This window comes from Lethenteron reissneri, unplaced genomic scaffold, assembly GCF_015708825.2.
Source record: "Lethenteron reissneri isolate LAM-NWPU_2019-01 unplaced genomic scaffold, ASM1570882v1 scaffold_544, whole genome shotgun sequence".
Taxonomy (NCBI): Eukaryota; Metazoa; Chordata; class Hyperoartia; order Petromyzontiformes; family Petromyzontidae; genus Lethenteron; species Lethenteron reissneri.
Window position 1 is genome coordinate 1 of NW_026892066.1, and position 18,302 is coordinate 18,302.

Sequence of the window (18,302 nt, forward strand, 5' to 3'; positions counted from 1 at the left end):
AACCAGGGCCGGGGGCGGGATTCTAGAGTTGCCAGCTCTGCTCCTCCACCGCCGCCACCGTGGTGATGGTGGTGGTGGTGGTCGTGGTCGCAGCGGCGGTGATGGTGGTGGTCGCAGTGGTGGTGGTGGCTGCCGGGACTGTCAGGGAGCAGGCTCGGGGCGGTCGCTGGCTGCTCCATCGCTGGGGAACGAGAAGATCGCACGCAGCGTGGGGAGAGAAACTCTTATAGTGTAGTAGATGATGATGAGAGAGAGACACGCAAACTCCAAGTATACAGCAGCAGGCGTCAGGGTCTGGATCGAACCCACGACTTCCTACGCACCAGGCGAGGTAGTCAACATCTGTGTAGCCGCCGCCGCTCACCGGGACGATTGCCGGGGCTCCGTCTGTTCCGCACGGTGCACACCAGCGCCAGCACCAGCACCAGCAGCGTCACCAGCAGCGTCGCCATGGCCACCAGCGAGCTGATGGAGGCGACACGGCCGCTGGCAAAGAGCGTCACCACGTCCCCCGTGGACACCCCACGCGAGGTGGATGGGGCGGTGGTGGTGGCGGTGGGGGTGGTGTGGGGTGGTGGTGGTGGGGGTGGTGGTGGGGTGGTGGTGGGGTGGGTGGTGGGGGGGGTGGGGTGGTGGGGTGGTGGTGGTGGGGTGGGGGGTGGGGTGGTGGTGGGGGGGGGGGTGGTGGTGGTGGGGTGGTGGCGGTGGTGGTGGGGGTGGTGGTGGGGGTGGTGGTGGTGGTGGGGGTGGTGGTGGTGGGGGTGGTGGTGGTGGGGGTGGTGGTGGCGGTGGTGGGGGGGTGGTGGTGGTGGTGGGGGTGGTGGTGGTGGGGGTTGTGGTGGTGGTGGTGGCGGCGGTGGTGGTGGCGGTGGTGGTGGTGGGGATGGTGGTGGGGGTGGTGGTGGTGGTGGCGGTGGTGGGGGGGTGGTGGTGGGGTGGTGGCGGTGGTGGTGGCGGGGGTGGTGGTGGTGGCAGCGGTGGTGGGGGGGTGGTGGTGGTGGGCAGCGGTGGTGGGGGTGTGGTGGGGGTGGTGGTGGTGGTGGTGGCGGGGGTGGTGGCTACGAGATTGGGGACACACGAGGAGATACGGGGAGACATGGGGAGACAGAGTCACGGGGGAAACAGACAGAGACACAGTGAGACAGATACAGGCAGAGAGACACAGACAGAGACACAGTGAGACAGATACAGGCAGAGAGACAGATACACAGACAGAGACACAGACAGAGACACAGAGAGACACAGACAGAGACACAGACAGAGTGGGATGCTGAGCAGTGTTGTTGGATGAGGAGCGGTGGTGCAGCGGTTAGCGCTACACTGCGCTATGAACCCAGCGTCCCAGGTTCGATTCCCGCTCACGGCCAACACCGGTGACGATTATCTAAACCGTTCCGGGCCTCCCCTAGGTCGCCTCAGCCTCAAAATGAGTACCTGGTGCGGCGTATAAACATCGCCACTGGGGAGACAAAGGCGGCCGGGCGTGGTGCTGGCCACCCACCCCCTCGTGTAAAGTTCTGACCTTCATAGGTGCTCGCTAACAGCACTTGCCCCAACAGTCTGTTAATGGCTACACGGGGGATATTTGTCTGTGTGTGTCTGTGTGTGTGTCTGTGTGTACCTGTCTGTGTGTTGTGTTCAACACCGCTTGCCAGGCACGATGAGGAGAGGCTTGCGGAGCCCCAATGCGGTTTCAGGAAAGGGCGGTCCTGCCACAGATGCCATATTTGCTGTCCGTCTGCTACAGCAGAGGTGTAGGGAATTCCAACAAGACCTACATCTCTGCTTTATTGACCTGGTCAAGGCCTATGATACCATCAGTAGGACTGGGCTCTGGGCAGTTTTTTCGTGCTTTCGGAGTCCTGACCCTCTGCTCACGATCATTAAGGACCTTCATGATGGTGAGCGGGCCCGGATAAAACTACGTGGCCGGGAGTCAGAGCCTTTCCCTGTACACCTTGGGGTGCGACAGGGATGTCCTCTGGCTCCCACATTATTAACATTTATTTTAACCACATAGTTCGTGAAGCCTTCAATAGCTGTACCAGAGGAATTTCCATCTGTTACAGATACAATGGGAGGCTGATCGATGCCCGGGTGCGGTCAAGGGATGGCTCCCTATCGCTCAACCATGTTGCGTATGCTGATGATTTGGTAATAGCTGCTCATTCAGAAGAGGAGTTGGAGACGCTGCTGCTGAGACTGGAGCGTGCCACTAAGAGGTGGGGCCTTACCATCAGCCCCACCAAAACTAAGCACCTGCCTGGGTATTTTGTACCATTGGACACTCCACCCCCACAACTCCCAATTGGTGATTGAGGAGTTGTGGAGAGAGTGGAAAGTTTCCCATACCTGGGCAGTGTGCTCATGACTGGCTGAGGTCTCACTCCGAATCAGTCGAGCGGCATTACCTTTTCATCGGTTACATAATACTGTGTGGAAGCTACCTGGTTTGTCACTCCGCACGAATCTTCAGGTCTTCTCGGCCACGGTCATTCCCTCCCTTCTCTACGCATGCGAAAAGTGGACCCCCCTAATGGAACATATTCGCCGGTTAGAAACATTTAGGCTGGCCTGTCTACGATCCATCCTGGGTTTAACCTGCAGGCTGGATTGTGTGAGGAGCTCACAAATCCCAGAAAGATCTGGGCAAAGTCCCATTGGTGAGCTCCTCCGGCAGGCAAGGCTGCGTTGGCTGGGCCATGTAGCCTGCATGCCCAGCCACCGCATGTCTGAACAGCTTTTGTTCAGCCGGATAGAGAGGGCTAAATGGGTGCGCCACTCACCCACCCACTCACCCACTCAATCACTCAACTACTTACCAAATCACTCGCTCACCCACCCACTCACCCACCCACCCACTCACCCACCCACTCACTCACCCACCCACCCACTCACCCACTCAATCACTCACGCACCAACTCACTCAACCACCCACTCAGTCAACTACTCACCCACCCACTAAACCACCCACTCACTCAACTACTTACCAAATCACTCGCTCACCACCCCACTCACCCACCCACTCACCCACCCACCCACTCACTCACCCACCCACCTACTCACCCACCCACTCACTCACGCACCCACTCACTCAACCACCCACTCAGTCAACTACTCACCCACCCACTAACCCACCCACTCACTCAACTACTTACCAAATCACTCGCTCACCCACCCACTCACTCACCCACTCACTCACTCACCCACCCACCCACTCACCCACTCACCCACCCACTCACTCACTCACTCACTCACCCACCCACCCACCCACCTACTCACCCACCCACTCACCCACCCACTCACTCACTCATTCACCACCCACCCACCAACTCACTCACCCACCAACCCACTCACTCACTCACCCACTCATTCACCCACTCTCTCACCCACCAACTAACTCACCACCCACTCACTCACCCACCCACCCACTCACTCACCATCCCACTCACTCACCCACTCACCCACCCACCCACTCACCCACCCACCCACTCACCCACGGCGCTGTGTGGTGGAGGGACGGAGACACACGACAGTGGAGACCACTCCCCTGTCTTCCACCGCGGGTAGCGAGCCGCGACTCTCACGCGGACGCAGTACTCAGCAGCGCCTGCAGGCTGAGGCAGCGCGTGGCGGTAGCGACATCCCACAAAGCGCTCCTGGCAGGAGCAAGCAGATGGTCTCAGTGTGCCGGGTTACGTGGATGACACGTTGGTGGTCTGGCCACACGGCAAAGATAGACTGAGCGCGTTTCTAAATCATCTCAACTCGCAAAACCCATCCATCCAGTTCAGCATGGAAGTGGAAGCTGACAGAACTCAACCATTTCTGGACATTCAGTAGCAGCAGCAGCAATAGCATCGTCAATCAGTAGTAGTAGCATCACCACCCACCCACTCACCCACTCACTCTCCCACCCACCCGCCCACCCACTCACCCACCCCACCCACCCACCTCACCAACCCACCCACCCACCCACTCACCAACCCACCCCTCACCCACTCACCCACCCACCACCCACTCACTCACTCATCCACCCACTCACCCACTCACCCACTCACTCACCCACCCACTCACCAACCCACCCACTCATCCACCCACCACTCACCCACCCACCACCCACTCACCCACCCACTCATCCACCCACCCACACACCCCCTCACCCACCCCACTCACCCACCCACCCACTCACCCACCCACTCACCACCCACTCACCCCACCAACTCACCACCCACCCACCCCACTCACCCACCCACCCACCCACCCACTCACACACACACACACCCACCCACCCACTCACCCACCCACACACCCACTCACCCACTCACCCAACCACACACCACTCACCCACCACACCCACCCACCCACCCACTCACACACACACCCACCCACACACCCACTCACCCCACCCACACACCCACTCACCCACCCACTCACCCACCCACTCACCCACCCACTCACCCACCACCCACTCACCCACCCACCCACCCACTCACCCACCCACCCACCCACCACCACCCAACCCATCACCACCCACTCACCCACACACCCACCCACCCACCCACTCTCACCGTGCTAGTCACACCCCTCCTTGTGGAGACCTCGGCTTGTAAGATGGTACAGCACGTCACTCTGCGCCATCCTCCTCCTCCACTCGCTCCTCATGGAGACCCGCACGGACAGCTCCCACCGCTCTCCCTCGTCGCCACCGCCATCACCGTCATCGCCGCCCATCACCGTCATCGTCGTCGTCATTCTCGTAGCCATCTTTGTCGTCATGTTTGTAGTCCTCACGCTCACTACCACACTCCTCCTCCTCGTCACCACCCTCGTCACCACCTCCTCACCACCCTCCTCACCACCATCCTCACCACCCTCCTCACCACCTCCTCAACCACCCTCCTCCAGCGTCGCATCCTTGTGGAGCATCAAGGTGACAGTCGGAGCACTCAGCACGGCTGAGACACACACAGACACACAGACACACACACAGACACACACACAGACACACACAGACACAGACACACACACAGACACACACACACACAGAGACACTCACACACAGACACACACACAGAGACACTCACACACAGACACACACACACAGAGACACACACACAGACACACACACACACAGACACTCACACACAGAGACACACAGAGACACACACAGAGACACTCACACAGACACACACACAAACACACACATACACAGAGACACACACACAGACACACACAGGGACACACACACAGAGACACTCACACAAAGAGACACTCACACACAGAGAGACACACTCACACAGACACACACACACAGACACACAAAGACACTCACACAAAGAGACACTCACACACAGAGACACACACACAGACACACACACAAAGAGACACTCACACACAGACACACACACAGAGAGACACTCACACACAGACACACACACAGAGAGACACACTCACACAGACACACACACAGACACACACAGAGACACTCACACAAAGAGACACTCACACACAGAGACACACACACAGAGACACACACAGAGACACACACAGACAGAGACACACAGAGACACTCACACACAGACACACACACACAGAGACACACACACAGACACACACACAGAGACACACACGCACACAGAGACACTCACACACAGAGACACTCACACAGAGAAACTCACACAGAGACACAGAGAGTGAGGACACTCACACACAGACACAGAGACAAACACAGAGACACTCACACACAGAGACACTCACACACAGAGACACTCACACAGATAAACTCACACAGAGACACAGAGAGTGAGACACTCACACACAGACACAGAGACACACACAGAGACACTCACACACAGAGACACTCACACACAGAGACACTCACACAGAGAAACTCACACAGAGACACAGAGAGTGAGACACTCACACACAGACACAGAGACACACACAGAGACACTCACACACAGAGACACTCACACACAGAGACACTCACACAGAGAAACTCACACAGAGACACAGAGAGTGAGACACTCACACACAGACACAGAGACACACACAGAGACACTCACACACAGAGACACTCACACACAGAGACACTCACACAGAAACTCACACAGAGACACAGAGAGTGAGATACTCACACACAGACAAAGAGACACACACAGAGACACTCACACACAGAGACACTCACACACAGAGACACTCACACAGAGAAACTCACACAGAGACACAGAGAGTGAGACACTCACACACAGACACAGAGACACACACAGAGACACTCACACACAGAGACACTCACACACAGAGACACTCACACAGAGAAACTCACACAGAGACACAGAGAGTGAGACACTCACACACAGACACAGAGACACACACAGAGACATAGACAATGCCACTCACTTGTCTTCAAGGGTAACACCTCAACCACGACCCAGGGTGACGATGATGGTGGTGATGGTGGTGGTGATGATGGTGGTGATGGTGGTGATGGTGGTGTTGGTGGTGGTGATGAGACGGTGGATCTGACGCGAAGTGATAGCGGTCGCCAGGATGTCGCAAGCGCTGAGGAGACATCGCACCGTGTCTCTGTGGTGGCAGCGCAGACGGTCCGCCAGTGGGCTCGTGCATAGCTGCACAGACAGAGACACGGGGAGGAGGAGGTGGTGGTGAGGAGTGGGTGGGTGAGTGGGTGAGTGGGTGGGTGGGTGGGTGAGTGAGTGAGTGGGTGGGTGGGTGAGTGGGTGGGTGGGTGAGTGGGTGGGTGGGTGAGTGGGTGGGTGGGTGAGTGAGTGAGTGGGTGGGTGGGTGAGTGGGTGGGTGGGTGGTGTGAGTGAGTGAGTGAGTGGGTGGGTGGGTGGGTGAGTGGGTGGGTGGGTGAGTGAGTGGGTGGGTGAGTGAGTGAGTGAGTGAGTGAGTGGGTGGGGAGTGAGTGGGTGGGTGAGTGGGTGGTGGGGTGAGTGGATGGGTGGTTGAGTGAGTGGTTGAGCGAGTGGATGAGTGAGTGGATGGGTGAGCGAGTGGGTGAGTGGGTGAGCGAGTGGGTGAGTGAGTGAGTGAGCGAGTGGATGAGTGAGCGAGCATCTCACAGTTTGCTGTCCACCCTGTAGGTAACGTCCAGGAGCTTTGAGCTGCTGCTGGTGGCGACGTCCACTTCAGCGTCGTGGTCCCAGCGGAGTTGCGTCAGCAGGTCGCGAGACTCCACGCGGACATTCAGAGGGGGAGTCGCAGCTGGGGAGATGGGAAAACGGCACTCGGTGTGCGCTAACCACTGCACCACCGCTCCCCACACTGCGCTAACCACTGCCCCACCACTCCCCACACACAGTGCGCTAACCACTGCACCACCACTCCCCACACACACACATACAGTGTGCTAACCACTGCACCACCGCTCCCCACACACACACATACAGTGCGCTAACCACTGCACCACCGCTCCCAACACACACCACACACAGTGCGCTAACCACTGCACCACCACTCACACACACAGTGCGCTAACCACTGCACCACCACTCCCCACACACACACATACAGTGCGCTAACCACTGCACCACCGCTCCCCACACACACACAATACAGAGCACTAACCACTGCACCACTGCTCCCAACACACACACAGTGCGCTAACCACTGCACCACCACTCACACACACAGTGCACTAACCACTGCACCACCGCCCCCCACACACACACAGTGCGCTAACCACTGCACCACCGCTCCCCACACACACACACAGTGCGCTAACCACTGCACCACCACTCCACACACACACACAGTGCGCTAACCACTGCACCACCGCTCCCCACTCACACACACACAGTGCGCTAACCACTGCACCACCACTCCCACCCCCACACAGTGCGCTAACCACTGCACCACCGCTCCCCCCACACACACACACACAGTGCGCTAACCACTGCACCACCACTCCACACACACACACAGTGCGCTAACCACTGCACCACCGCTCCCCACTCACACACACACAGTGCGCTAACCACTGCACCACCGCTCCCCACACACACACACAGTGCGCTAACCACTGCACCACCGCTCCCCACACACACACACACACAGTGTGCTAACCACTGCACCACCGCTCCCCACACACTGTGCTAACCACTGCACCACCGCTCCCCACACTGCGCTAACCACTGCACCACCACTCCCCACACACACACAAAGTGCGCTAACCACTGCACCACCACTCCCCACACAAAGTGCGCTAACCACTGCACCACCACTCCCCACTCACAAACACAGTGCGCTAACCACTGCACCACCACTCCCCACACACACACAAAGTGCACTAACCACTGCACCACCGCTCCACACACACAAAGTGCGCTAACCACTGCACCACCGCTCCCCACACACACACACAGTGCACTAACCACTGCACCACCGCTCCCCCCCCCACACACACAGTGTGCTAACCACTGCCCCCACCGCTCCCCACACACACACAGTGCGCTAACCACTGCACCACCACTCCCCACACAAAGTGCGCTAACCACTGCACCACCACTCCCCACTCACACACACAGTGCGCTAACCACTGCACCACCACTCCCCACACAAAGTGCGCTAACCCAATGCACCACCACTCCCACTCACACACACACTGCGCTAACCACTGCACCACCGCTCCCCACACACACACACTTGCGCTAACCACTGTACCACTACTCCCCACACACACACACAGTGCGCTAACCACTGCACCACCGCTCCCCACACACACACACAGTGCGCTAACCACTGCACCACCACTCCCACCCCCACACACACAGTGCGCTAACCACTGTACCACCACTCCCCCCCACACACACAGTGCGCTAAACCACTGTACCACCACTCCCCACACACACACACACACAGTGCGCTAACCACTGCACCACCGCTCCCCCCACACACACAGTGCGCTAACCACTGTGCCACCACTCCCCACACACACACACAGTGCGCTAACCACTGCACCACCGCTCCCCCACGTCCACCACAACCTGGTACCCGATGTATCGACCCTGTCTGGCTGTGCTCACCGCGTGTGCACGTGACGAGGAGGGAGAGGAAGAGTAGGCCAAGTCTCGAGAAGAGTTCTCGCACCGCCATGACACCCACCTGGGACCCACGTGTTTCAGTTTCTCAAGTCACGTGGTGCAGAGAAATTCGATTCCCGGTTCGATTAACTCCACTTGCGTCGATTCTTAATGGGATAACATTAGGAATCGATTCTTGTAGTGGATTTATAGAGTCGATTTCTATTGGGATAACATGGGAATCGATTTATAGTTGATTAAGCTATTGGAATCGATTTACGTTGAGATAACATGGAAATAGACTATCGTGGGTGTGTGTCCATGTGTGTGTGTGTAAGGTCCGGCAAAACAACCTCCTACCTCCTCGCGGTGCCGGACGGGCAACACTGTCGTGGGCAGTGCTGTGGGGGAGTCCAATGCCCATTGGCCTCTCCCCTCATGGCGTCTGTGACCACCACAGTGGCTAAACGGGGGCTCTGGACGGGTGTGAGGGGCTGGTAACCCCTCCACCTTCAATTAACCACCACTAAACCACGAATTAAACATAACCTGTAACAAATAAGCTTGTGCCGGAGGCCCCGGGGGGGGTCAGGCTTTATGACGTCTCCTGGCCAAACCCCATTTGGCGGAGCCAGGAGATTGAATTTTCACCCTCGGGGCTCCTCCAGAAACAACAAAAAACCATTGCGGTATGGCCACGTGGAATGTTCGAACGCTCACTGCGGAGGAGAGGCTGCCACTCCTCTGTCGGGAGCTGGACCGGTACCGCCTGGATCTCTGTGGCATTCAGGAGGTCCGGTGGACCGGTTCTGGCTCCTGCCACCATGAGGGGTGGACAGTCCTCTACTCGGGGCAGGAGACTGCCAAACAACAGGGTGTGGCTCTTCTTCTGAACAAAAGAATGAAGGGGGCGTGGGAGCGTGGCGGTGAGGTGTGGGAAGCTGTAAGTCCCAGGATACTTTGGGCTCGCCTTCCCATCAACCAGAGGCGAGGAGTGGTGGTCGTGGTTACTTATGCCCCCACCGAAGACGACAATCCGTGGAGGGATGCAGGCAAAGCCGATGAGTCAGACTCTTTCTATGACCTCCTGTCACAGGTGCTTGCTAAAGTGGCCACTCGGGACAGAGTCATCTTGTTGGGTGACTTCAATGCCCGAGTTGGTCATGATGCTGGTACCTGGTCTGGAGTGATTGGAAGGCATGGGCCAGATCAGCTCAATAATAACGGTAGGAGGCTGCTAGATTTTTGTGCAGCCCATGGGCTTGTAATTACCAACACGCTCTTCCGGCATCGGCGCATCCACACAACATCATGGATACATGCCGGGTTCAAGCAAGAACATCTGCTGGACTACATAGTGACGGACCAGCGGATGCGAACCCATGTCCTTGACACCAGGACCTACCGTGGAGCTGATCTGTCCTCTGACCATCGGACTAGTCATCTGTAAGATGCGCCTGCCTTTCTTCCACTCCGGTGGTGGGTGTACACCCAGGATCCCATTCCAACCAAAAGTGGCCTGGTCTCAGTTAGCTGATGAAAGTTGCAAGCGAGAATTTCATCATCGCTTGCAGCTGGGGTTGGCATCGTCCCCCACTCCACCTGATGTCGAGGGGAAATGGGCGAGGTTTTAAGACTGTGACTCATGCAGCTGCAATGGCTGCTTTGGGTACGCGGTCCAGACCTCCCCAGAAACCCTGGCTGACAGAGGAGGTGTTCAGGTTAATTGGGGAAAAAGCGTCAGGCCCACTCTCATCGCCTATAGCATCCCACGTCAGAGAATGAGGAGGTTTACCGCAGCCTTCGCTCGGAAGTTCGGAGAGCCGTAAGGCGCTGTAAGGATGGGTGGTGGTCGCGGGTTGCTGAGGAGATGGAGTCTGCCTCAGTGGCCCGTGATCACAAATCACTATTTAACTCCATCAAAAAAGTAACCTGCAGCGCCACACCTATTACCATCATTAGAGGAAAAAACGGTGATCCAATCTCCGACCCCCAGGAACAGGTTTGCAGATTTGCTGAGCATTTCTGTGAGGTCCTGGGGGAGGGAAATTCTCTCAGCCAGGAAAACATCATGGCACAAAGTGGTGATAACCCTGCTGAGGCTGCGGTGCCTCAAATATTGGAAGAGGTCACCCCCTGTGAGTGGCTGGCTGAGGTGCCAGCTGTTGAGGAAGTACTGAGGGCGATCCGGAGTCTGAGACCAGGGAAGGCATCGGGCAGAGATGATCTCCCAAGCGAAATGCTGAGGGAGGGTGGCGTTTGTGCACAGACTGCCCTATATGACATCATAACAACAGTCTGGACCACTGGACGGGTTCCGCAGGACTGGAAGGATGCCCTGGTGGTCCCCCTCTTTAAGAAGGGGGACCGTACCGACTGTAACAACTACAGGGGCATCTCACTCCTCAGTGTGCCGGGTAAGGTCCTGGCAAGGATTACTTGCTAGGCACGCTGAGGAGAGGCTTGCGGAGCCCCAATGCGGTTTCAGGAAAGGGCGGTCCTGCACAGATGCCATATTTTCTGTCCGTCTGCTACAGCAGAGGTGTAGGGAATTCCAACAAGACCTACATCTCTGCTTTATTGACCTGGTCAAGGCCTATGATACCATCAGTAGGACTGGGCTCTGGGTTGTTCTTCGTGCTTTCGGAGTCCCTGACCCTCTGCTCACGATCATTAAGGACCTTCATGATGGTGAGCGGGCCCGGGTAAAACTACGTGGCCGGGAGTCGGAGCCTTTCCCTGTACACCTTGGGGTGCGACAGGGATGTCCTCTGGCTCCCACATTATTTAACATCTATTTTGACCGCGTAGTTCGTGAAGCCTTCCATAGCTGTACCGGGGGAATTTCCATTTGGTACAGATATAATGGGAGGCTGATCGATGCCCGGGTGCGATCAAGGGATGGCTCCCTATTGGTCAACCCACGTTATGTATGCCGATGATTTGGTAATAGCTGCTCATTCAGAAGAGGAGTTGGAGACGCTGCTGCTGAGACTGGAGCGTGCCACTAAGAGGTGGGGCCTTACCATCAGCCCCACCAAAACGAAGCACCTGCCTGGGTATTTTGTACCATCGGATACTCCACCCCCACAACTCCCAATTGGTGATGGGGCAGTTGTGGAGAGAGTGGAGAGTTTCCCATACCTGGGGCAGCGTGCTTATGACCGGCTCCAGTTTATCAGCAGAGGTCTCACTCCGAATCAGTCGAGCGGCAATATCTTTTCATCGGTTGCGTAACGCTGTGTGGAAGCTACCTGGTCTGTCGCTCCGCACGAAGCTTCAGGTCTTCTCAGCCACGGTCATTCCCTCCCTTCTCTACGCTTGCGAAACGTGGACCCCCCTAGTGGAGCATCTTCGCCAGGTTGGAAACATTTAGGCTGGCCTGCCTACGATCCATCCTGGGTTTAACCAGGCTGGATTGTGTGAGGAGCTCACAAGTCCTTGAAAGATCTGGGCAAAGTCCCATCAGTGAGCTCCTCCGGCAGGCAAGGCTGCGTTGGCTGGGTCATGTAGCCCGCATGCCCAGCCACCGCATGCCTAAACAGCTTTTGTTCGGCCGGATCGAGGGGGCTAGACGGGCGCGGCATGGGCTAGAGAAGAGATGGAGTGATGTGGTACAGGAGGACGTGGAGCTGAGTGGACTTGCCGATGACTGGTACCAGCGGTGTCAAGATCGGCCTCAGTGGAGGAGGCTCGTGAAGGACGCTACTGGGCAGTTGGAGGCAGTCGCCCTCCAACAACAACGGAGGGCGGAGGAGCGACGCTCACAACGAGCGGAGCGCCGGGTGGCTAAAGCACAGCAAGTTGGCACAGTAGGGGGCACAGATGGTGCATCAGCCACTCGTCTCAGTCAGGTCGACCCGTGGCACCTGCTTGGGTCTGCCCCGTGACCTCCTGCCAGCGGGCGCTTCGACACTTCACGTGGCCTCAAGGTGCACTTGGCCTGGCACAAGCGTCGTGGTGACGTCTCCGCCACTTAGTGGCGAATGGCGTTGTTGTTGTTGTTGTGTGTTGATGTTTGTAATTGCAAGTGCACATTAGGGCACAGGCCTGAAGCTGAGTTTCTTGCTTGAGGGTCACGTGACAGCCCGTCCAGCCGTCAGGTCACGTGACTTATCGACCCTCGGAAAGCTTCCCCACCTGCCCGTCTGTCTGTCCCGTGGCCCCATCTCCCTCCCTCTCCCTCCTCATCTCTCTCGCTTTCACGCGGACAGCTGGGGAACCACCACCCCACCACCACCACCACGCACAGCACACACACAACCCACTGCTTTCTTATTAAGATCAATCTGTTCAATCTGCTCTCATGAGAATAAGCTCTTTTTTAATCCTTTATATTAAGTTCGCTTGCTTGCTTGCTTACGACCGTGCAACTCTTTCGGTCGTTTTTTAACACACTTCCCGTGATCCAATAGAGCTGACATTTTGCACACAGACTCGTTGTGCGTGACAATTTTCGTGAATTTTTTTTTTTTACATTTTTTACACTGTTTAGGCAATTTCTTTTAAATATTTAATTACCAATTGCTAATGGTGGCAGACAATCATCTCTGACCCATAGGTGGCAGCCATCTCAAGCCAGAGGACGAGAGGACTCGAGCCGCCACGCATATAAAGGATTTAGAGTGAAAAACTTTGTTTTTACGGGTTATACTATTAAGATAATCTGTTCATCTGCTCTCATGAGAATGAGCTCTTTTGTTCTGTCTTCTTCCGTCTCTTGTTCTACGTCGTTTTCCCTCCTCCCCTGCACGATCTCTCTAACTCTGTCACTCTTCTCTTCTTAACCCGATGCTTTCGCTCTTTCTCGCTGCGTAAGCCTTCACATGTGTGGCCCTCTCTCGACACCTCGATATTTAAAAAATTAACCCTAAAAAACGTTTTCACTATAAATCCTTTATATGCGTGGCGGCTAGAGTCCTCTCGTCCTCTGGCTTGAGATGGCTGCCACCTATGGGTCAGATGATGTCTGCCAGTCATTAAGCAATTGGTAATTAAATATTTAATTGTTTTCCCTAAACAGTGTAAAATTTTGGAAAAAAATTTTCACGAACATTAATTGTCACGCACAACGAGTCTGTGTGCAAAATGTCAGCTCGATTGGATCACGGGAAGTGGGTTAAAAAACGACCGAAAGGTTTGCACGGTCGTAAGCAAGCAAGCAAGCACGCAAGCACGCGAACTTAATATAAAGGATTTAAAAACACCGCTGTTAGCTTCCACGTGTACGTGTGCGGCATGTGTGAACACACACACACAGGCGCATTCGCATCAGTAAATGTCTATTTACATGTATTCACAGACATGTTGCGTAGACGTTGTTTATTTGAACGTACAATATTTTTTGTGTGCCTCTTGAAAGCAACTCTGCCCATTGATGCTATATGACAAAAACGTGACACACACGTATGATTGCAACTGTATGTACGTAAGCTACGGAAGTAAAGTCCCACCACTGCAACATTACCCCGGTTCTTCGGCTCTTTCGACTACTTTGCGAAAGAGACCGGCGCCGGCCGGAACCCAGCCAGCGACATCCGTTCAACGTCCGTACGCTGCGCTTGATCGTGCCAAGGGACAGCCAAAGTTGGACAAGTGAAAGCATCAAGGAGGCCAACAAATAAAATGAAGTCGCATCAACAGTTGGCGAGCGAGCGCTCCCCCTGCCGTGTTGCTGCGACGTCGACGTCTAAGCAAGAGAGACCCGGGTGGGGGGTGGGGGGTGGGGGGTGGAGACAGGGAGGGGGGTGAGCGAGCGAGGGGGGACCCCCCAGGCCGTGGAGAAGCAGCCCAGCTGGGCGAGATGGCGGCACGCGCTCGTTCCGCTCGAGCGAGTGCTTAAACACCTCCCCCCCATCATCTCTGCTCCCTCTCTCTGGCTGTCTGTCGCACCAAGCCGTGCAAGCGCACGTCACGCGACCGACCGCGATTGCCTCGCTAAGCCGCTCGCGTCGTTTGCTTTCACCGTCCTCCAGCCAAGCCGGTCGCCTGGCCCACGTGGCCACGGCTGTCTAGTTCACTTCGGCCCCCGTTGCCCCCCCCCCCCCCGGCAACTCTTCTCCCCCCTCCCCTCCATCCACATCCCGCGGGGGGGGGGGGGGGCCAGCTCAGCTCAAGTGACGATGAACCTGTTGCTGGAGCGGGAGTTGCTGCGGCCGAGCGGGCTGCCCGGCGCCGCCACGGCCTTCTGCTGGAGCGCCGTCTGCTTGTCGCCCAGCAGCAGCACAGGCAGGACTGTGCACGGCGGCGACGACGAGGAGGAGGGGAGAGAGAGTTGGAGCGAGGAGGGTCGGCACTGCGACGAGCGACGTCAAATTCGCTCTCGCCGCACGCAAAGCGCTCGCCACACATGAACCGCGACACCTTCGCCGATCTCGTCAAGTGAGCGTCAACCCATCGCGCCAACTCCGCTCATCATCCTCACAGCAGCAGCAGCAGCAGCGGCGGCAGCAGCAGCAGCGGCAGCGGTGGCTTCTGACTGCTCGCCATCGAACACAGGCGGCGGTGGGGATCACCGCATCGCGCGGCGCTTTCAGACGCGCTTCTGCGGCCGTCTGCAACGCTCTTCCGATAATAGGAAGCCACTGGAGCTACGCACTTTTAAATTATCCACGTTGACAAACTCATTTCTTTAGAACTGCTTTTTGTGCTTAGTTTGTTGTCCTTACCCCGCACCTCTGGTTAACACTAACCGCTACACCACCGCTCCCCTTAACACACACCCACTCACGTACACACATGCAAACATACATACTTGCATACAAACACGTAGTAGATACGCATCAATTCACGAGACCCGTATCAGTTGGAATTCGTCACGCGAACGTGCGACGCGATCGTCAGACCTGTGCACCAGCGGTGTGTTGTTGTTGTTGATGTTGTTGTTGTTGTCGTGGTTCCCGAGCGCCGGCGATTGAGAAGCACCCCCCCCCATGATCTAAACGTGACGACAGAAACGTGGCCGACGCCACCAAACGCACCTTGAAGCGGTTCCTGAACTTTGCGCTGACGACGTAGAGGGCGACGGGGTTGACGCACGAGTTGAGGGTCGCCAGGTTCATGCCGAGATGTAGTTCAGCACGAGCAGGAAGCTGCAGGGGGCGGTGGTGGTGATGGCGGCAGAGGACACACCCGTTGTGAATCAGGAGCCAGGAGACCTTCACATTGCATCGGGGCCACGCACAGAATGCACCCGTAGCCCAACCGTGACGAACACAGCCACGCTCCGAGCGGCGTGACAACGACACGCCGGTGAAGCGGTGATCGCGATCGGATCAGAATCTCAATATTGATTTGGACTTGGAGGAGGAATCCGATGAGCTACGAAGCTCTCTCCCCGCAGCTGTCCCGTAGGGGCGCGACAGAACGTCGCAACAGCAAACTACGCTAATGAGTGCAAAGTGTCCTCGGTCCGGCGAGACGCCCCCCCCCGCCTCCCCACGCTGTTGAGCTGCGATGTTTTGTGGGGGGTCCCATCCACCCCCCCTCGTTTACCACGCCGCTCGCATGACACGATCCGTGACACGATCCGTGACACGATCCGTGACGCGATCCAGCTGCGCTCGTTCACCGGCCACGTGCCGTTGTTCGCGTTAAGGGGGCCGTGTGAGAAGCAAGCCACCGGGGGGGGGGGGGGGGTGTAGCGGGTGCGTCGGACGTTCACAACAACGCCCTGGAGGAAACGCGGGGCTGGATGGAGTGGGGGGGGGTGGGGGGCATTGGCATTGGTGAAACATGACAGAGCAGGACGCTCCTAAAACAAACCCCACTCTTGACACTCGCTGAGTGTATTCTATTGCCAAGGGCGTCGTTTGCAAAGTAGATTGAGAACGACGCCTCTTCGCAAAGAACACTTCGCGTTCAGTTCGTCGTCCTTCCCCCGCACCTGCGGTGAGTGCGCTCGGCTACGTACGGTGCCAAAGAAGTTCCACGCGCAGGGCGTGGTGGTTGCGATTGGTATTATCACTGCTGCTGCTGCTGCGATATTCACGCCAGAGGTCGCAACCGGGTACCCGATACCCGTACCCTACCCGATACCCGGCTACCCGTACCCGGCCGGGTACGGGTACCCGTTTGCGACCCTGGTGCGGCCGGGTACGGGTACGGGTAGACCGTGAGTCACTGGTGAGTCACCGTGTGTCACTCATTTCCCAACGACTTGTCTCTTCTCATAATTCAAGTTCCTAGAATCAACCCACCCGCGCCTGCAACGTGGCTTCATCCCAGAGGTCGCAATCGGGTACCCGATTGCGACACACGCACACACACACGTACACACACGCACATACACACGCAAACACACGCAAACATCCGTCGAATCAACATCTCGCAGTTTCACGTAGGGTAGGGTACGGTTAGGGTACAGGTAAGGTACGGGTAGGGTACGGGTAGGGTCTGGGTACGGGTAGGGTCTGGGTAGGGTACGGGTACGGGTAGGGTACGGGTAGGGTACGGGTACGGGTACCCGTTTGCGACCCTGGTGCGGCCGGGTACGGGTACGGGTAAGGAATCAAAACCCGTTTGCGACCTCTGATTCACGCGAAGACGATACAATGACTCTTCATTCTCCCATGGGACGAGGAGGGCACGGTAGAGAGAGGGAGAGGGGGGGGGGGGACGGTTCGGGGGTGCCCCCCCACCTGAGCAGCTCGCAGCGGTTGGGGTCCATCTCGTAGACGGTTCTCTTGAGGATGCGGCTGAGATGCAGCGGCAGCCAGCACAGCGCAAACACCACCGCCAGGCAGAACACCGCCTTGCCTGCCTCCCGTTGCTGTGTGTACACACACGCACGCACACACGCGCACGCACACACACACGCACACACACACGCACACACACACACACGCACGCACACACGCACGTACACACACACACACACGCACACACACACGTACGCACACACACACGCACACACACACGTACACACACACGCACACACACACGCACGCACACACACGTACACACAACGCACACACACACGTACGCACACACACACACGCACACACACACGTACACACACACGCACATACACACGCACACACACGCACACACACACGTACACACACACGCACATACACACGCAACACACGCAAACATCCGTCGAAAACATCTCGCAGTTTCACGAATCGTTCGGTGACAAAGTCGGAGAGCGAACGTCACGGACCCCTCCCTCCCCTCCTGCCCGCCACCGCAAATCGGTACGTAACCGCACAAACCACGGGGAGCCGTTCGGCCTCTAGCCGATGGGGCCGGCCC

General features: G+C 57.1%; 1 protein-coding gene across 1 annotated transcript; it reads right to left on the reverse strand.

The window, feature by feature from the left end:
- Window positions 1-9: 9 nt before the first annotated feature.
- Window positions 10-3,828, reverse strand: LOC133339908 (uncharacterized histidine-rich protein DDB_G0274557-like; the record flags this gene model as incomplete). The annotated part of the gene is made up of 3 exons (XM_061548026.1): window positions 3,497-3,828; window positions 365-486; window positions 10-181 (listed from the first exon to the last, which is right to left on the reverse strand). Coding segments are annotated over exons 2-3 (260 nt in total), but the record flags the coding sequence as incomplete, so codon positions are not given.
- Between the last annotated feature and the right edge of the window lie 14,474 nt (window positions 3,829-18,302).